Here is a 21609-nt window from a genome sequence, read left to right on the forward strand (position 1 = left end):
AATGGTTCCCTGGAGATTTTTGGTGGGCAGCCCCCCCAGACCCGGCTCTGTCTCTAAGTAACCATAGTAGAGAATAGTAGTAATTTCCTTTGAGCTTTGAATAAGATAACTAGACATTAGTGGTTAGGAGCTTATAACTAGCGTTTGCCAACAAGTGACGCTATCTTCTGAATGTGAACTCCTCTGTGAGTCGAGATATGGGTGGTCTTTCTCAATTATAGCCCCTAAGCTAACTCTCTTCCCCTGTCTCTGAGGACAACAATAACACTGCATGAATTTGAGTCTAAACTCAAAACCCATTTGTTTAATAAATACTATCTGTCATGACATGTTTTTCTTAATCAGTTTCCTTACACCTAATTAGTCTGTTGGATCAGACCTTTGCTTCAGCTGACCATCTTCCATGCTGTCTTGTTTTGATCCTGCTTGTTTTTGTTTATTTTTGGTTATTGTTTCTGTTTACTACACTTGCAATGCGAAACGCAACTGCAATCGCTTGGACTGGGCAATTGTCCATTGTCCGTTTCTGTTTGTATTGTTTGCTCTTTATTGTCACTGTGAAGCGTCCTTGAGCTTGGGAAAGGCACTATATAAATTAAACTTATTATTATTATTATTATTATTATTATGAAGGGACTCTCTGTTCTTTTATGGTTGGCTGAACATTTTTATATTTTGAACATCAAAAAAGAATACATTTTAGTAAACATATTTCAAAATATATTTCAGTACATACATATTTTTGAAATACATTTAAAGTTTTATATATTTTTTGCCGTATGGGTTAGACCAGTGGTTCCCAACCTTTTTCACTTCAAGGCCACCTAGTTGCCCACAAAAATATTTTGTCCACATAAAATTAACTAGAGCTTGGAATGACTAGACAGATCTATATTCGCTACTAAAATGGCCAAATTTTGCTCTTGATTTTTGCTTTTTTTAGCTTATTGTAATGATTGTTTTGTCCAAATGTTTATAATTTGAAGTCATCTTGAGGCCCCCCTGTGGGCCTCGGCCCCCTGGTTGGGAAACACTGGGTTAGACTATCATTGATCAAACTAAAGCATCTGCTCTTTGCCTTTTTCATTTCTGTTTCATTTTATGTGTAAAAATTGTACAAGCTTATTTCATCAATTCCTCTGAATTATCTGAGAAAGTTCTTACATGTACAGTAATGTTCAAAATAATAGCAGTGCACCATCAGTATCAACCTGATAAACCACTGTTATTCGTAGTAGGAATATTTCTGCAAAAACAAAAGACCCATTTGTAATGATATCCACACTACTTGTTCTGAGTAATAGACTCATTTATTGAAAGTGGCGTGATCAAAATAATAGCAGTGTGAAATTGGAAAATGAATTCATTCTGTGAAAAAAAAACATTTCCTTTTTGTCCGTTATTAGGAAAGAGTGGAAGCTCTTAGGAAAAATGTTTCATCTGTTTTTATATAATATATCTGCTGCTGAATTTCACAATAAAATGGACCGTTATCATTGCTCATAGGAACAATGCAATTTGATTAAAAACTTGATTTGAGAGGGGAACACATATAAAGATATGCAGCAAAGTTTTAGCCTGGATAAAACCAGACCATTCTCAGTAGTAACGAAGTTATGGTCTGGCAAATCTTCATAGACAAATCATCCAAAGGGGCGTCACAAACGGACATCTCGCAAATGCCTTTGTGTCCAATTGGATAGACCTAAAACCAATCACACCAATGAAGGAGATAACGTATGCAGAGCTAAATCAGACTTTTGCCGTATCAAGTCGGTAAGACAGCGATAACATCTTTTTTTTTAGATATGAAGGCTTTGAGTGTTGTTCTTTGCTCAGGTTTTAAAGAAAAGGAAAAGTTTAAATCACTTAAGACAGACGCGATAGCCAATTTGAACTAGTGATGTTTCATGGCGGCATCCATCTTTGTAATGTACAAAAGGTGTTTCTCAATGTCATGGAAGGATCCTCGGAAGCCAGAATTTCGAGGATGCTACGTCATTGACATCCGTTGAAGGACTGTTCCAATGTTGAGGATCCTCGGAATTTCAACCAAGGACTGAGAAATATCCCATATACAGAAAAGAATGCATATGTGTAGCCTTCACACTCTGAAACCAACCACAATCGTATGCGCGCAGCGCTGAAAGCACACAATTTCACTGATGTAATGACGCAATGATGTGCACTTGCTAGCCTGTTCCATTTACTTTTTCTCCAAATGCTAAAAAGGAGCCTTGCCTAACCTCTAAAGGAAGTGATTTGTAAGGACCAGTCCTGCCAAGTAAGTATCCTTGGCATTGAGAAACACCCACAGTTGCTTCACCTGCTTCGTCATCGTGTAAAGCCCGCCACAACGTTTCTGATTGGTGATGCGCTTTCTCAGCATTAGAAATGGGCTTGAATGGCTTCTTTACCAGACTACTTCCTAGTTCCTAGCCTTGCATGGCTGACACCGCCGATGGTGTATGAATGTGTGAGTGAATTGGGTGAATGTGAGGCAACTTGTAGCGCTTTGGATGGCCATAGGTCTGTAAAAAGCGCTATATAAATGCAGTCCATTTATCATTTACTTGCAGAGCAAATCTAAATTTGACGGAAGTTGTCTGGGTTTTCCCACGCTAGCAAAGTTTAGGATGCTCAGCTAAAATTATCTCAATGCTTTAAAATGGCAACAAAACCCAAAGCACATGGAAGAAAACAAGCAACTATGGTTAATGAAGATTGAAGAGTAGTCACAATGGCAAAGATTTATCCTTTCATTAACTCTAGAAAGATCAATGATCTAAAATGATCTGTGACATTCAGAAGACGTCTGATTGAAGCTAAGCTGTTTGCAAGATTGTTGAAAAAAGGCATGAGCAGAATCACATCAACACATAAACTGACCTAAATAAAAAAGGCGTAACATTTTGTGTTCTAATAAGAGAAAATTTTTCTTTTGGGATCTAGTGGTCAGACAACTCCCTAAATTCAAGCCACAGTACACTGTAAACACAATTAAACATGGTGGTGAAAAATCATGGTGCTAAAGAAATCTTAAGAAATGTCCTCAGTTTTAAGTGTCTACAGACTCTGAACAGCATATTCATTTTCTTTGCTTCCCTTTAAAATAACAAGACAGACTTGTAAACTGTGTTAATGATTTGATTTGTAATTAAATGTGTAATGTTTTCACTACATTTGAAATATGGTAATAAACTCTGTTTTTAACATTTTTGCACTTTATTATTTTATTAGTACAATGCTATTATTTTAAACAAAACTGTACATGCACAAAACACAAGCAGAAATACACTCTTAGAAAGTATATGTTAATTTTTTACACATCTTTTGTGTTAACACATTATGTGTCATTTTGTGTTGATTTTGGGTTAAAATAAAACACAAGGGGTGGTTTCCCAGACAGGGATTATCTTAATAAACCAGGACTAGGCCTTAGTTTAATTAGGAAATATAACTAGTTTTAACAAACATGGCTTACTAAAAACATTACTTGTGTGCATTTTGAGGCAAAACAAAGGGCACTGATATATTTAAAGATATTTCAGTGCAAGTTGTTTTAGTTTGGACAGCTCTTAAATTTATTTTAGTCTAGGACTAGTCTAATCCCTGTCTGGGAAACCGCCCCAAGTTGTGTTAAAAGTAACACCAAATGTGTCGTTTCTATAGTAACACTGAGATTGGTGTATTCTGTGACAACGCATTTTATTGTGTTGTCCCAGAAACAACACTAATGTGTTGTTTTAAACACATCCGTTCTAAGAGTGTACTCTCACAAAATATCAGTGCCGTCACTTTCATTAAATCTGTAATTTCTCAATTTATGTTTTAAGGTCACACCCGTAGACCCTCCCTTTGAAGTAATAAGGACAGAATCAGTCAAAACTGGTCAAAAGAGACGGATTGAGATACCAGGGAACATGCATGCACTTGTGATCATATCGACCAAAACACATCTTAATACCATGTGTAAATGTGCTCTCAGACAGGCCCACCCATAGCTCAGCCCATGAAGAGTCAACACAAAACTAGACAGCGTGAGGGAAGAACAGAAGGAATGAAATGAAATAACCTATCATTTAAAATGTGTATTTTTTGTAAAGAAAAAAACCCACAATTGTCACAACAAAACGGCTTAGTTAGTATTTGGTTTCATCTCGCGTTGCACTGAACACATCTTGAACTCTTCTGAGGTGACAGAAGCCCTGAAGTCATTTGATATGAATTAGAAAATAATTCAAAATTATTAAGAGAGCCTATTCCCGCTATTGCTCAAGTGTAGGAGCTGACATTAAAGGCAGGGTCCATGATCTCTGAAAGCCAATGTTAACATTTGAAATCACCTAAACAAATACACCCCTACCCCAATAGAATATAGACCTTCTTTTGACCCACCCCCCCCCACACATACAAAACCCAAACAATGATCTCAGTTAGTAGACATGCCCACTACTGCTAATTGGCTACAAGTGTGGAAGAGGGAGTCTGACTGAGTACCAAAACAAAGTCAGGAACAGTGGACAGATAAACCCAAAAGCAGGCGATGTCAGGGGTGAACAGAAAAAACTTTAAATGACAAAACAAAGGCCCTCGAGGAGGCAAACAACAGTAAACAGATATAAAACACTGGACAGACTTAACACAACTGGACTTGAAACTGGATCAGAACACTTGACTACAACAGCAGTTTACAAAGCGAACGAGCACATGACAAGAAACACAAGGGCTTTAAATAAGGGAGTAAATCAAGAGGAGAACAGGTGCAAGGGATAAAACAATCAAACCAATGAGAATGACAAGGGAGCGGGGTAAAAGAGACAAGACAAGGAAAACACGTGGCCTGATATCAACACACCATGGCCACGTGTTCCCACATAGAACATGGTACTGTCAGAATTCTGTCAAATTGTACTAGACATTAAAACAAGACAAGATTCTGACAGAATCCTGACAGTACCCCTCCCCCAGCCCGCGCAGCCGACCCAGCCTGCGCAGGACACACCAGACAGACACAACATGACAGATAACAAGACATGACTTTTAACTTGTCAAAAAACTACAAAACAATGAGTCCAGGGGGAACACAAGTCCATGATAAACAAGTCCATGGAGGTGCAGGACTTGGGCGCAGCCGGGACAGCACAAACTGCTCTGGCTGAGCGGGCTGGGTCGGCTGCGCGGGCTGAGAGCAGTGGAGTAGCAGGTGAGGTGTTGGACTCGGTACCGACCATCCCGTGAACTAGCGTAAACCTGGCGGCAGCCAATCCAAGAAACAGACCAAGCACAGCAGCAACCTCACTGAAAGCTGGCTCAGGCATAGCAACGGCTCTCCAGAGCTCAGCAAAGAGTGCTAAGCATCCTCGATCAGACAGCCAGCCCGGAACAGGGTGCACTGCAATGGGTAGCAAAACCGAAACAGGCGGGACTGCAGCAGACTCCGACATCGTTGCTGGGTTTAGTAATGGCTTGTTCGTTCTGTCAGGAACAGTGGACAGATAAACCCAAAAGCAGGTGATGTCAGGGGTGAACAGAAAAAACCTTAATAAATGACAAAACAAAGGCCCTCGAGGGGGCAAACAACAGTAAACAGATATAAAACACTGGACAGACTTAACACACAACTAGACTTGAAACTGGATCAGAACACTTGACTACAAAAGCAATTTACAAAACGAACGAGCACATGACAAGAAACACAAGGGCTTTAAATAAGGGAGTAAATCAAGAGGAGAACAGGTGCAAGGGATAAAACAATCAAACCAATGAGAATGACAAAGGAGCGGGGTAAAAGAGACAAGACAAGGAAAACACGTGGCCTGATATCAACACACCATGGCCACGTGTTCCCACATAGAACATGGTACTGTCAGAATTCTGTCAAATTGTACTAGACATTAAAACAAGACAAGATTCTGACAGAATCCTGACACTGCCAAAGTATTCTTTAAAAATCACACACCCCGCCTTTAAATACTTCACACTTCTTTAGCTTATCATTTTATTCCGTTTTTTAAAGGGGACATTTCACAATACTTTTTTAAGATGTAAAATAAACCCCAAAGTACATATGTGAAGTTTTAGCTCAAACTACCATATAGATAATGTATTATGGCATGCAGCAATGCCACTTTGTAGGAGTGAGGAAAAATGTGCCTTTTTTGTGTCCTTTTAAATGTAAATGAGCAGATGAAATGCACATACTGATCGCCATGATGGTGGTTTGTTGAAATTGAAACTCAATTGTGCAGTGAATTCTTTTTTCTATCTCTGCACTAAATGGCTGTGCCGTGGTTGGATAGTGCAGATTAAGGGGCGGTATTATTATAATAAGATCCCCTTTTGACATCACAAGGGGAGCCAGATTTCAATGATCTATTTTTTCACATGCTTGCAGAGAATGGTTTACCAAAACTAAGTTACTGGGTTGATCTTTTTCATTTTACATTACATTACATTTTGTCATTTAGCAGACGCTTTAGTCCAAAGCGACTTACAAGTGAGGTAAACAATAGAAGCAATTATGGCAACACAAGAACAGCAATACATAAGTGCACTGGAAACAGTCTCATCAAGTCCGACACAATATACATAGCCAAGGGTTTGTTAGTATTTTTTTTTTTAGACAAAGAGGAAGGTAAATAGAGAATGATTGCGTTTACATGCACAGTCGTACGCCGATTATGCTCAATAAACTGATAACACGTGGGGTCATGTAAACGCGTAAAACTGTTTTCTTTAATCGGAGAAAGCTCATAAACGGCGTAAGCAAAAACCGATCGGCACAGGTAGTTTTTTGCTCATTACGCCGATTTTGCGTGGCATGTAAACACCTTAACCGGCTTCTCACGGTTTTGTCCATGTGCGCATGTCTCCGAGTATGAAAGATAAACGTCAAACACGGAAGTAAGTGCAAAGTAAAAGTCTCCGCTCGACTAAAGCAGTTGGCAGAGAAACAGAAGCTTATAGAAGCTTATGTTACATTTACAGGTTCTGCAGACACTAGAAGAGATACAACAATATAGCTTAAGACAGATATGCCGTCGGCTTTTTGATCAACTATTATGTACTATAAGTGGTGACGTCACTGCCTGCGAGAAAACTGATAATTCTCCAAGTCCCATGTAAACGCAGTTGACTGCATAGCCGGCTTATTGATTTGCATGTAAACGCATGAAAACATTTTTCTGTAATAAGCAGATTTTTGATAGTTATCCGCTTATTCTGTGCATGTAAATGTACTCAAAGAGATAAAGAAAAAGGTAACTAAGGAAAGATAGTAAGTCCGTTATTAGGAAGTGAGGTAATGGCGGAAGAGATGGGTTTTTAGCCGAGTCTTAAAGACAGCTACAGTGTCAGCAGATCGTGTCACGACCGGCAGATCATTCCACAGTTGTGGAACAGCTCCTGAGAAGGTGCACGCTACTGTTTTTTTCCCTTTTTGAGATGGTACCACAAGCCGTCGCTCGGTGGCAGAGCGCAGTGATCGAGAGGGTACATAAGGCTCTATAAGTAAGCGAAGGTAAGGGGGTGCTGACCCAGTGGTGGTTTTAAAGGCCAGAGATATTCATGATATTTCCACATTAATACTGTGTTAGAGTAAATTTGTTCTAAGTCTAGACCAGTGTTTCCCAATCCTTGTCCTCAAGTACCCCCTTCCAGAATGTTTTAGATGTGTCCTTATTTAAAACACGTGGGCTGCGTTCAGCCCGCACCAAATGTTGCACGCAGGAGTTGAAACTATGGTAGTTGAGAAGCATGCTTTTTGTTCTTTTTTAAACGTTTCCGGAGCCTGATGAAATCATTACAAATACTTGTTTAATGCTGTAAAATACGCTTGATGTTACAGTCACTGCCCTTGCCGTCCAGAATGAAAGAGAACATTCCAACTTGAACCCATTGTTCTAGCTGTTTCTTTAGTACCACGTGGTTTGTTTACATGTTTCTGCTGATTGGACTGCAGTTCTGACACACCCACCAAACAAGAAACATATCTCAAACCCTGTTGCAGATTGGTGCACACAGTTTCCAGGAAACATGTCTTCCAACGTGGAACCCCCTTAGCAAAACATTGCGCACCGTTTTGAACTTGAACGTGCCCATGATTTAACTCATCAGCCTCCTTCCAGAATGGTTAACATGTCTCCCTAACAAACTGATGAGCTGAATCAGGTGTTTTAAATAAGGGGACATCTAAAACTTTCTGGTACTTGAGGACCAGGATTGGGAAACACTGGTCTAGAGATATGTAGTGTAGTCTGGATGAGGTTTGAGCTGAGCAGCAGCGATCTGATATCAGGGACCAGGCCAGGGTTGGCTTATCGGAAGCAATGTGAGAATTCCTGGTGGGCCTTTCTGTTTTCTTTGGCCGGTGTTGTAATGCTACTGGGTTGAAAGTTGCTGTCCCTAGAGAGCCTGCACTCACAAAAGCCCCACTTGCTTGATTTGCGGGTTGGAGTTGTTCCCACTGTTTCATGCCTCAAGTTGTTTGTGTCCTGACCACTTCTTGGAAGCATTCTTGCATTTGTGTTCAAGAAAATCTAAAACGCATGGAAAACTCAGGATGTCCCGCTTTAGAAAGTACTCATTGTCTGCCTTTACTACTGGTCCCACCCGCTGTACACGCGAGGTTTTTTTCAAATGCATGAATGCACTGGAGCGCGTCTAGAATTCTTGAGGCTTTTGTGGTGAACCCTCTGTATTTCTCCTTGTAATATCTTCTCTATATTGTGCTTTCTCTCTATTCTTTTTTCTCTGTTCATTGTATTTAATTTTATTTGGTTCTTTCCTTTCTCTTAATAATGTTAGTCTGTATTTTTTTTTAAACAAAAAGCCCCTCTAGCCCCTCTAGACAAGTGTTGTGAATTAGTTTTAGCTAAAAACTCTATGATGCATATATCAGATGACTGTTTACAGTTTATCTATGTTTCTTTGTATCTGTCCCTATTTAAATAAATGTATAAATAAAATATCTTTATTTTTTGATTGACAGCCAGCTTTAACTCCTGTATAGAGTTCATTTGTCTAGACATTGTAGGAGTGACATTGTAGATATTAGGCGCTATTATGAGACATTGTAGATAATAGGAGCTATTTGGAGACATCATAGATATTAGGAGCTATTAGAAGACATTGTAGATAATAGGAGCTCTTCAAAGGTTATCGACCCAGTGACCGCTTCTGTTCCCTATTAATGAAAGTGTTATGATTAAAACTTTCCGTTCTTGAACTCTCATGCACCTGCTGCTTTAGTTTCTACATAAGCAACATTCTACAAGGTGTTGTGAGGTCATGCTGTCAAAGAGACAAAGTAGCTTTATAACCAGAAATCATTAATCATGACCTCAGAATAAGTAGGAAAGCCAGATAAGCCTTCAACAATGTGCAATGTAGTCAGACTGAAAGATAATAATCAAGGACTTTAGGGAGAAAACAAGAGAATACTGTAGCCACAGTCAATGGTGTAGATTTGGTTTCAACATTGGAGGAAGTGTTACACCCCGTTTATATTACAAGTGACCCGCAGCAACAAAGCGAAACGATCACATACATTCATTTTAAAGGGATAGTTCGCCCAAAAATAAAAATTCGGTCATCATTTTCTCATTCTCCTGTGTACTTACAAACCTGTATTAATGTATTTTGTTCTGATCAGAGGTGGAAAGAGTAATAAAATATTCTGCTCAAGTAAAATTACAGTAACTAAAAATCTAAACGAATAAATACATACCTATCTTTTTTCAATGCGTGCACTTAATCTTTGTACAGTGCGTTGTGAATGTGTTAGCATTTAGCCTAGCCCCATTCATTCCTTAGGATCCAAACAGGGATGAATTTAGCTAGCAAACACTTCCTTGTTTTCCCTATTTGAAGACTGTTACATGATTAGTTAAACAAGTATGGTGGCACAAAAAACGTGGCGATTTTTTAAGCAGATAAAAAATGAGAACTATATTGTATGGCGGAAAAGCACTTAGTTTGCAGCGCTTCAACCTCGCCCAGTAACATCATCACTCCTGACCCCCTCTCGCTCAAACTTCTGTCAATATTACTGCGCCCGAGGTCGAATTGGAATTAATGGAATTGTTTAATGATTTTTACAGGCAGGGGCGTCAGTTTGTGTTTAAAAGATCAGATGAAAAAACATTACAGCAGGACAGGAAAAATATTGAATAACGGCACATCAAAAATGGGCATAGCGTAGGCCAGTGAACAACACGAAAATACTCAAAAATACATAAATCCCTCAGTAACAGTCCCTGCAACACCAGCTCAACCGAACAGTGCCAAAGCACCATACTTTAGAAAACAGCAGCACATTAAGTTAATGATTACAATGAAATTCATTACATAAGTAAAAGAAAACACACCATAAGCATAAAACGCTACATATGTGACCCTGGAGCACAAAACCAGTTGTAAGTCGCATAAGCATCACTTGATTTTTCAGAACATTTTAACGAAATGCATTCAAAAATTGGTGGGGACAAAATCAGCCATTTCAAAAAGTGGTGGGGACATGTCCCCAGCGTCCCCAGTGTAAATGACTACTATGTTTACAGGTGAGTTATGCACTTTTAAAGCAAAAAATTTGAGGTCAGCAGCTAGTAAATAGGTGTTCACTAAGGGAACCATAAGGCTGTCAAAAAGTATTTACTAGTTATGTAGTACTCGACTCCGGTCTCCGACTCCAGACCGGTCTCGAGACTAATTTCTGCTTTCTCTGACTTTTTCCTTCAAGGACTCAATCTTGACTCGGTCTCGAACCACAGTGAGGGGAGAAGGACTCGTAATTTCAGACCGAGTCCTCGAGACCAGCGCATTTTTTATGTTCATATTAAAAAACACACAACACATAACAATAATAATAAAATGCAATGTTGACGGGCATTATTTGAAAATGACATCCCATGGTGCAATGCAAAGATACTGCCATCAGAGCCGTTTATTTATCTCTAGAAAAATAGGCAGAAGATGATGCATGTGGTAGGGATTTTTTTAATGATAGTTAAAGAATAGTCCATATTAAGACTGCTCCTCTAAACAATTCCCAATCTAGCTTAGTCTGTAGACCTAACTGTTGATTATATTTATGGTCTTGGTCTCGACTCAGTCTCGACTCCTAAAGGACTCGGTCTCGACTCAGACTTGCTTCCTCAAAGACTCGGTCTTGACTCGGACTCGACTCTATTTGAAAACCAATGGACCCGGTCTCGACCCTTCAAAGACTCTGTCTTGACTCGGACTCGGCATAGGCGGTTTCGTCCCCTTCACTAGTATTTACCCTAAAATGCTAATTACCTTAAGATCTGCTATGCTTTGCTACAAAGTCCTGAAGTCCCATTTTCCCATAAAAACTTAAGGGACTACAACAGGAACTTTAACTTCATACGCGATGGCTGATTTTATGGTTATTTAAGAAAAGGAAGTACCAACGCGCATTTCTAATGATCAAAATAATCCTTTAGAGAAAAGTGATGCGCATTTATTACGAGAATATCGGTTTGATTGTTAGTCAATCCAAATAGCTTCACGTTTGAATTACTCCTGAGGTTTTATACATGTAAAGGTACCTTACAGTCTGTTATTTTGCAACATGTCATTGTACACAAGTTCTCCATCTGTTGAGCTGCGTGCATTGATCCGTTTATGCTCTGTCTCTCTCTCTCTCTCTCTCTCTCTCGACAATACAAGGAAAATGCATCTGGGATTTGTCTGGAATTGTTTGATTTTTTGTTCATTGACACTACCAAGGTTTTGCTGGAATTTGTGTGTCACACAGATACAGAAAAATATCCCGGAAAGACATGTGACGTATTTAAAGTCCTGCACTTTTTTTCCGCAGCATCTGAAGTTTGCTTTTTATCAGTTATTTCTCTCTCCAGAAACCACTCGCGTGCATTTTTGTTTATGATAAGATGAGCATACTGGTGAATGATCTCAGCTTTCTGTCTGTCTCTCTCTTTCTTTCTCTCTCTCTCTCTCTCTGTCTACACTGTAAAAAATAAAAAGTTAACAACTTACATTTTTAAGGCAACTTGCTGTGCTCAGCTTTTTTGAGTTTACTCAACTCTTGGGTGATATAGTTCACATCAATTCACAGATTAATGTCAACTTTAACCAACAAGTTAAACCAACTTCAACTGACTATGCAATAAGCAAATTTCTGAGTTTATCCAACTAGTGACTTGGGTCCTCTCAACTAAGATTACGACTGTATAAACACCATTCCAGCATCTATTCATAAACTTAATCCACACACAAGTCGGGTAAAGGGCAATGTAGTATATCCAATTCAGCTAACCGGAATGTTTTGGACTGTGGGAGTGAACCCACAATGTCACTAGGGCTGATTAAATAATCATCTCATCGCGATTTTTGACATCATCGCAATGATTTAAGATCACCACAATGATTGCAAATCTCTTTATAAACACTAGGGGGAGCTGCAGCGCCGTATAAATGAGACAGTATCAGATGGCGCTCCTTAACTGATACAAAGCCTTTCAATACTGTGGAAAAAACAGTATTTAAAGAACAGGGGCGGAGCGAGGGGGTGGCTTCTGGGTCTTAAGCCCGAATGTTTTGTCAAAAGCCCCAAATCTTTTCAGATCTGGAAAATGAATTCATCCAGTATGCTACGTGGCGGCATTCAGCTAACTCTCCAGTGCCACACTCCAGTCCATTGAAAGTGAATGAGAGATTGAAGTTGCAGGCAAATTCATATGCTGAATCTTCTCACAGTAAACGCATTTTTCAAACGTTATTATTACAGTGCCAACCGTTATTACTATAAAAGTGTATATTAATAGTTATGTGATGTGAAAAATGTTAAATAGCGCCAACTGATATATTATCTGTGTGGCTAACGGCTACTGTTAGCGCTGTGATCTAGTCTGCATGCTCTGCTGCACACTGTCGTTGGTAACGTTTTATTTAAAGTACATTTAATCACAGTGAATTAAAACTATTTTTTTTACCTTGCTCATTGCACATATCCCTTTTTTATAGATGGATATACGATTTATTTTTTGAAAGACATCAGAAGTAAGAAGGTGATAAACTATATACTAGGCCGCTTATGTTTTGTCCACATGCATTTCACTGAAATTGGCAATGATTTCACCTCAGAAATACATTGATAGACAGTTATAAAATGTAAATCCTTAATCTCTTACATTAAAAATATGCTTATGTGTGATAATTATCAGTGCAAATAAGGAGAGAGGAGGGTGGAGAGAGAGAGCTTCCATAAGCAGGTGAGGAATTGTTCTGCTAGTGAAGTCAAAATTGTTATTCTTTCTTATGTAGCTTCAGTTACTGGATTAGCCTACATTTTTATTTTTGGATAAGAGAAGTTAAAGTGTCGCTGTCAAAATGTGTTGTTTCAGTTTCAAAATGACAATACAGAGAACACTTAGATTAAAAAATAGTTTATAAAGCTGCCGTAAATATCAGAAAAAAATATCAGCAGGGGACCAAGCATTGGAACCCCTAGATTTGGGCTAATGCTGCGTTCCAGAGCCTGTACAAACCAGTGGGACGTAGGACTGTTATACCTCCAACTAGGAAAAGTGCACTGGAATGCCTGTCGAAACTGGTACCCACCCCGACTTCGCAAAATTAAGTCGGAGGATAATGACGGCGCCCATGGAGTCTTGCGTCGTAAGAGGTAAAGCTTCAAAGAATAGGCTATAAACTGTACTTCTCTGCTTGTTGGGTTTTTAAGACACTGTAATTTGAACACAACTTGTTTTTTATATTATGGCGTGAAATTGTCGATATTATCTGTTAGCATGAAGCTTAGCGCAACGGTAGTCCATGTTTTCTGTTTACGTTCCACTTCAATTGCCTGGAACGCTTTGAAGTAGGAGCTAGTACACTTCAAGTCCCACGTCCCAATGGTTTGGATGGGCTCTGGAATGCAGCATAAGCCCCCAATGTCTACAATTTCTGGCTCCGCCCCGGTTAAACAAATGCTGCAAAACTTTGATAAGCAGTATGAACTGCCATGTAAAACATACATTTCCAAAACAGCATTCCAAAATTAAATGTCTTTTTTGAAGCCACTACATCAGGTCCAGTACTAATATGACCTTAGTAGGATTGGCTACTATTTGAGGCCTGTTCTCCTATGGTCAGTTTATTTTGATTGCATTTTTATTTTCAGTTATTGTGTTTATTTCTTATAAAGAATGTTCAGTTTTTTAAAGATATATTCATTAAATAATGACTTTTAATTATGGGTTATGTGTATTAATATTTACAGCCAATTAAACCTTACAAAAGTTTAGAGGCAGCCGGTGGTTATCGGGAAATAAGCCCCGACAGTGTGATCAGGACCTGACGTGAAGCGGAGGGTCTTGTATCACACTGAAGGGGCTTATTTCCCGATAACTCCCCGCCTGCCTCTACATTAACCCGCTTATTACACGGCTACTTGCCACATAAGAAAAAAAACTGGACATGAATATAAATTTGAAACATTTTATTGGCATATTTGTTTTAAATTAACATTTCTATCCTTCCGCGAAACTTTGCACAGATGCATAAAATGATCGTAATACCTTATTAAGATCCTCTGCTTCATACTTGTCTGTCTCCATTTTTTTCTCTTTTAGTCAGTCTTTGAGAAGTTTTAATGCCCATTCTGTATTTTTTTGTGTGTTGGCTTCGTAGCTGTCATGCTCTATTTTGTCAAGTTCAGTCTCAGTAAGCTCTCTGTGTCTTGTCGTTGTTCGTTCTTCTATCCACTGTTTAAATGTTTTGTTTTTTCCGTACATGTTAAAATTTCTGTCAAAATGTTCCATTCTTAATTGTGGTTGTCCAGTGTTTGTCACAAGATGGCGCCAAACAGTAATCTTTATTGGCGCGGAGCGATTTTAATCGTACAAGTAGTACCGGCTATGCGTTATTACTTTGGAGCGGTTATTATTTGAAAAGAACGAACCTGCAAATGTTTCAACTGACCAATCAGAATCAAGCATTCCAGAGAGCCGTGTAATAAATGTAAATAAAATTATTTCATGAACAAACAAAAAAAATATTAAATGTCAATACAATAAAACAGACAATTAATCGTCACAACCCCAAAACCCAAAAACAGGCAATTAATCTCCATAATCATCACAATATATTAGGGAATGAACCATCAGACAAATGTCCTAATTGTGACAGCCCTAAATGTCACAAGTAGGTCTCAAATGTCACAGAGAGACATACAAACTCCACAAAGAAAGTCTTCTGAACAGAGTCTTTGTCTGACTGAGCCCTTGCTTGAACCAGAGACCTTTTTGCTCTGAGTCAACAATGATGCCCGCTATAAACCACTGCACCGCCTTCTACACTGAACACATAGTTCTCAATCATGGTAAAAATGAACAAACATCAGTCTTTCAAAACATTCAGCAAACACAAAATAATAAATTGACCACATTCAACAAAAAAATCTTTGTTCAAGTTACTTAATTATCTTAATTATTAACATTTTGAATTTGGATTTTTTTTGTGTAATGACCCTGCGCATTCTTGAGGACGTTCTTAAGTTGTGTTTGACTTCACGTGAAGCTGCTAGACCTCAGAAGATAAAACGCAGGGTGTCAAAAACGATTGACACGTCGTGCAAATGAACGATAAAAACACGGTTGGCAATTCCGTAATCAGGAGCGTGAAGCCTAACTTACATAGGAATGAAACACTTGCCTTGCGCACCTTTATCAGCTTGCTTTTTTATATTTTTTACTCAGTAACGGATATGATTTAAGTTGTAACGAAGTATAATACTTTAAACAAAACATACTTGAGTAAAAGCAAACCGTTTATGAGCCCCATTCACTTCCATAATATTCTCTTTTCCTTCTATTGAAGTATTGAAGTGAATGGGGCTTGTGTTAATAAAAACAAATTTCTACAGATTTGTAACAACATAAGAGTGAGAAAATAATGAGAGAATTTTCATTTTTGGATGAACTATCCCTTTCATTTCCGGTGACACACGCAACAGTGACTGGATGGGATGTGTCAGGCAACACAAGAAAGTTTAGAACAGTTCAACTTTATGCCAATGATGAGTGACTTTTGGGAAGCGACTACTAATGAAATTATTGTTCACATCATCTATGGCCCTGTGGGTGTGCTAAGGACGTTGGCAATTCGGCAAATAGATGTTGCGCTGTTTTAAACGACTTTGGTGAAGAAATGTGGATGTTAACTTCAGGTGTGCTCAACTTTTAAGCAGTCGGTGTGTGGAAACGTCCGTAAAACATTATGATTGGCCCGAAGCTGTCAGCGCGGTCTGACGTCGTCCGTTCTAAATGCCGGTAATCTATATTTTTTGTTCACACATAGCGCTTAGGAGTAAATTACTGGTAATCTTACCACCTCTCTTACTGGTCAATTGGCGTCATTGATTTAACAGAAAGGTTCTGTTCACAAATGTCCTGTTAGCTGGATTTACCAGTAAAGACTGTATGTGAAAGGGACTATTTACTGATAGGATGGTTACTCATTTATTTATAGATGTAAGGACAACCAGAATTAGGAACCCCTCCTAGCGACCTTAATGAAAGAGACATACAGTAGCTAGTAATGTACACATCACTGCCCCTCCTTGGGAAAAACGATGTCAGCCGACCACACTAAATACAAGGCTTGAATTATTTTTTATTGGAAGTCTAAAAATTTACAAACCACTTCAAAGAGGAAAATTGGAAACAGATCCACGCTTAGCCACACTGTAGGAATAGAGGTAAATACCTTAAATACCTCCTGAACAACGACGTACTGTACAGACTGCTACAACCTTTCGTCTCACCAGATTGATGAAAAACTCAATGAACCCTACACTTTGTTTATTTCATTCTAAACCAATCAGATGTTAAAACCTCACAGTTTTTACTTTATAAAACACACATGCCATCTCCCCTAAGATGAGTTAATGAAATACTCTTTATATTTGCAGTAGTGGTGAAAGGTTTACATAGTACAGCCTCACATACACCTGCACAAAGACCCAATTCAACCACAAAAAACCTTGAATTGATCCTATTTTCCCAAAAGAACACATTCACATTCATGTCAGCAAAGTCTACAGGTGTTTAAGGTGTTTGCTTCCATTTCTTTTACATGTTTTAAAAGTATACACATTGTCTTTTCTTGGGCTATGGTTACATGTCTATTTCACTGGCAGCCTACATTATGCCGTGTTAAGCCAAAATTGCCTGCGGGGGATTTATATTTGAGCTACTGTATAAATTACTAGTCGGTCACAACTGTGACCAATGAAAAACACAGAAACTTCAGATTTCAAAGTTACAATAAATAAACAATATAGAAAGGCACATGTATTATCATATCTTGTTTATAAACACTAGCCTGTTAATATTACTGTATAATTCAATTTTTGAACATAATATGATAATTTTTTTAAATTTTCCAGGGTAAAATACATGTGTTGGAAAAGAAACTGTGATTAAATCAGTGGGATTTTAAACATGCATAACTAATATTTAAGACAAATGTTATTTCAGTACGCTATTTAAAGTGTAAAGGGATAGTTCAACCAAAAGTCATCCTCGTGTTTAACCTGTATGAATTTCTTTTTTCTGATGAACACAAAAGAGGATATTTTGTAACAGACTGATTGTAACCATACAATTAGTATGAAAACAAATATTGTGGAAATATTGTGATAAAGAATATGATAAATGATCAAAAGTACGCAGTTGACGGTAACCATAATTCAATCGTATTTATCATCATATATCAAAATATCTTCTTTTGAAAATAAATTCATACAGGTTTAGAACAACATGAGGATGAGAAAATGATGAACTATCCCTTTAAACATTGGTATTTGCAAGAGCGTAAACCCTGTGCCAATGCGCCTCCGCTATTATGCACTAAACAATCGTCTCACATGAAACACAATAACTGTGGCATTAATAGTTAAACTTTTGTAATACAAACAGTAAGCAATGCAACTGGTTAACTATACTTTACTACAGTTAAAGCACATCGGTAAAGTTGTTTACGTGCAGTCACACGCAGGAAAAAAACTTTTTAAACCTACCTGCGAACCCTTGCGTGTACCCAACCAGGAAATAGATCACCAATAACATCGTGCTGATGTTTTTAAATCGGATAGTCATGCAAACACAACGTGGGCATGAAACTCAAACGCACTTCTGTCTGCAGCAGGATTGCAGATGCGCTTTATATTCACACGTCAGACGCGCCCACATCGCCACATGCACCAAACCTCACTCATGTGCGCACAAGTATATATATATATATATATATATATATATATATATATATATATATATATATATATATATATATATATATATATATATATATATATATTCACACAAACAATTCACGTTCATAAAATAATAATATCAGAATCGGAAAGAGCTTTATTGCCAAGTGTGGTAGCACGCACAAGGATTTTTCCTCCATACTGAAAAGCATAAGCTTGTGAGCTTGTTTTAGTTGCAGGTCTCCAAGCTTGGTTTTAGCTGGCATTGCTGGTTTAGCGAGCTGGTCTAGCTGTGTTTTGGTCACTTTTTAAGCTGGTCTAGCTGGACTTAGCTGGTGAGGCTGGACCCTTATGAAAAATAACCATGGTTTTGACATCTATGGTTTTCAAAAACCATAGTTCAACCATGGTAAGTGTCAGGGGCGTCATGCACCAATTTCTTTTAAGGTGGCACAGTGTGCAAAGCTCACAGAAATGTGTGCATACACATACATCAAACAAATTATATTATTATAATATAGAGCTTTCAGTCTTTTCAATGGCACTTACACTTCTAACAATCTGAGCGCCCCTGCCTTAAAAAAAACTCCAAAATAAAAGTGTTAACTAACTTTTGTATCAAATACTATTCAATCGGAATAATTACATATTGGCATCATATTTACATCTCAAACGGCATGTTTTGTTTATTTATGTGTAAAAGTGACACGGAGGATGCAGCACAAAATTGATAATTTGGGCATTTTAAACAGATTAAAAGAAAGTAACAGATTAATAAATGCTTCTTTGATTTTAAGGTTGCATGCAAAAAATCCATTTGGCTCAAAAAACCAATGGGATGACGCCTCTGGTAAGTGTAGTAAAACCATGGTTTTGCTGATAGTAATCAATACACCAAAAAACCATGGTTACTACACTTTTACCACAATAATGGTTCATTTTCGTAAGGGGAAGACCAGCTGACCCACCAGCTTGACCAGCTTTGCCAAGCTTCGAGGACCAGCTTAGACCAGCTACCAGCTTATGCTGGTCTTTGCTGGATTTTTCAGTAGGAAGAGGGTGTGCTGAGGAAGTCTGCAATTTGGAAAAAAAATGGTGCGCTGTTTTAAATAACTTTGGACATTAACTTCAGGTGTGCTCGACTTTTAAGCAGCATGTGTGTGTGGAAACGTCCGTAAACAGTTCGGCGGAAAATGCGTCATCTGTATCAAAACGATATGATTGGCCCGAAGCTGTCAGCGCGGTCTGACGTCGTCAATTCTAAATGCCGGTAATCTATATTTTTTGTTCACACATAGCACTTACCAATAAATTACTGGTAATCTTACAACCTATCTTATTGGTCAATTGGCAGCATCGATTTTTCCAAAAAAGGTTTGTTCACACTTGACACAATTTTTACCAGTAAATTTCCAGAAGAGACTGTATGTGAAAAGGGACTATTATGAGGTCACTGCACACTCACTGTGAGCTCACACTACCTAAAAAAATATAAAGTTCCAGATATCGCTCAGAGAGCTAATATGTGTTTGCTATTGGAAGACAAGTCACAGAGAAGTCAGTATTTAATTCTAAATGATATCCGGCCAATAAAAGAAAAAGTGAGAGAGACATGATTGTCTCTGCATTTAACCCATCCACTGAAAACACACGCATACACGCACTCAGGTCAACTTTCACTGCAACATTCCAACACTTTAATCACTTCCTGCCAGGTGTAGGAATTTGACCAAAAACCTCTGGGGTTCCAAACAAATATGACTCTCTAACCACTAGGCCACAATGTTTGGGCAATACAAATCTTTGAATCCCAGTCATTTTACCGCCAAACTACGTGAGCTTTCTATAACCTTTGTTTATAGGCTTGTTAATGTGAGTCATGGCACATTCACTGGGAGCTACTACTGTGGTCACGGTGTGAGGTTACTGCACATTCATTGTGCACTCATGAAATCAAATTTTGGAATTCCCAATGAGCTTGTATATTACTCATAACATGACAATGGTGAGACTTCACTGTTATCCTCCAATATTCACTTTATCCTTGTGAGATATAGGATGTAGAATGACCCCCTTGTGTTTTCCAGATTATGAACATATTTACAGTATAATAAATATTATAATATTGCACTAATCTGTGGGGGTATTGGAACAAAATGGTCAAAAAAATAAGCACCACTAATTTCACTGGGGCAGAAGCCTTTAAAAAAGTCCTAATATGTACCATTAGGTACAGATAGATACGTATACATTTGGAACCAATATGTAGCCTATGAGGTACTATTAATCTTTGAGGTACTATTAAGCCCCCTTTGGTGCCAGTGTGTACCTCTGTGGTATTACTTTTTCCCCTTTATGTGCAAAGCTGTACCTTTAAAAGGTACTGTCCTAGTCACAACTGAGGTCTCTCTTTTTTCTGACAGCCTTGAGAGGAACTGTTTAAAAAAGAAGGAAATGGCCTGAGGAAAGAAAACAAGATGTTCTAGTGCTTACTGCCCAGTGATCTAAATCTCTGTCCAAATGGCAACGTGTGGTGTCCAGGGTGAGTGGAGTCTGGGATGATTTTACCTGCTCTCTTCCTCAGAAGAGTACAGGTCATGGAAGGTGGTCAGGGGGCACAAATAATGCTCTATGCCAGGGGTCTCCAACCTTTTTGTGAGCAAGGGCTACCACAATGAATACAACTCAAAACTTTTTGTTTTACTTGGTGATTTTATTTTATTTGTTGATATATTTTATCATTTTTTTAAACGTTAATAACATACTTAAAAGAAGCCAAGCTAATATAAAAATATGTAATTAATAAATATTAAAATTGAGGCTATTAGAATAGAATGTGCTTTGGCGGGCACTTCACAGACTTTGTGCGTGCAACCTGGTGCCCACAGGCACCATGTTGGAGACCACTGCTCTACGCAGTCTAGACTGTTCGTTGTAGCAGCCTGATCTCACAAATTTCCGTGTTATAGTCAAGGAAAATATTTTGCTCGTTTATCTGGGTCAAGGGGCGGCAGTGGTCTACTGGTTCATGTAGGTTGTCTACAAACCGGAAGGTTGGTGGTTCAATCCCCGGCTCCACCGGACCAAGTGTCGAGGTGTCCTTGAGCAAGACAGCTGCTCCCGACGAGCTGGCTGGCGCCTTGCATGGCTGACACCACCGTGGGAGTGAATGGGTGAATGTGAGGCTAATTGTAAAGCGCTTTGGATGGCCATAGGTCTGTTAAAAGCGCTATATAAATGCAGTCCATTTACCAATTACCATTGTCACAGATCTCCGCATTTTTCCGTGTTCGTACCACAGACTTTCTGTTCCGTGTCAGTTTCACGTATTGGTTACTCAACAGTTT

The 21609-nt window shown here is 38.5% G+C and overlaps 1 protein-coding gene across 1 annotated transcript in view; it reads right to left on the bottom strand.

Moving 5' to 3' along the window:
- Positions 1 to 18204, bottom strand: part of LOC135786632 (butyrophilin-like protein 1) — a 58214-nt gene extending 40010 nt beyond the window's left edge. The window contains exon 1 of the mRNA XM_065296124.1: positions 18071 to 18204. Within this exon, the coding sequence (XP_065152196.1) occupies positions 18071 to 18149 (79 nt within the window). The 5' untranslated portion in view covers positions 18150 to 18204. The remainder of the gene's footprint in view (positions 1 to 18070) is intronic.
- Positions 18205 to 21609: the final 3405 nt, after the last annotated feature.

This window comes from Paramisgurnus dabryanus, chromosome 20 (assembly GCF_030506205.2).
Source record: "Paramisgurnus dabryanus chromosome 20, PD_genome_1.1, whole genome shotgun sequence".
Classification (NCBI taxonomy): domain Eukaryota; kingdom Metazoa; phylum Chordata; class Actinopteri; order Cypriniformes; family Cobitidae; genus Paramisgurnus; species Paramisgurnus dabryanus.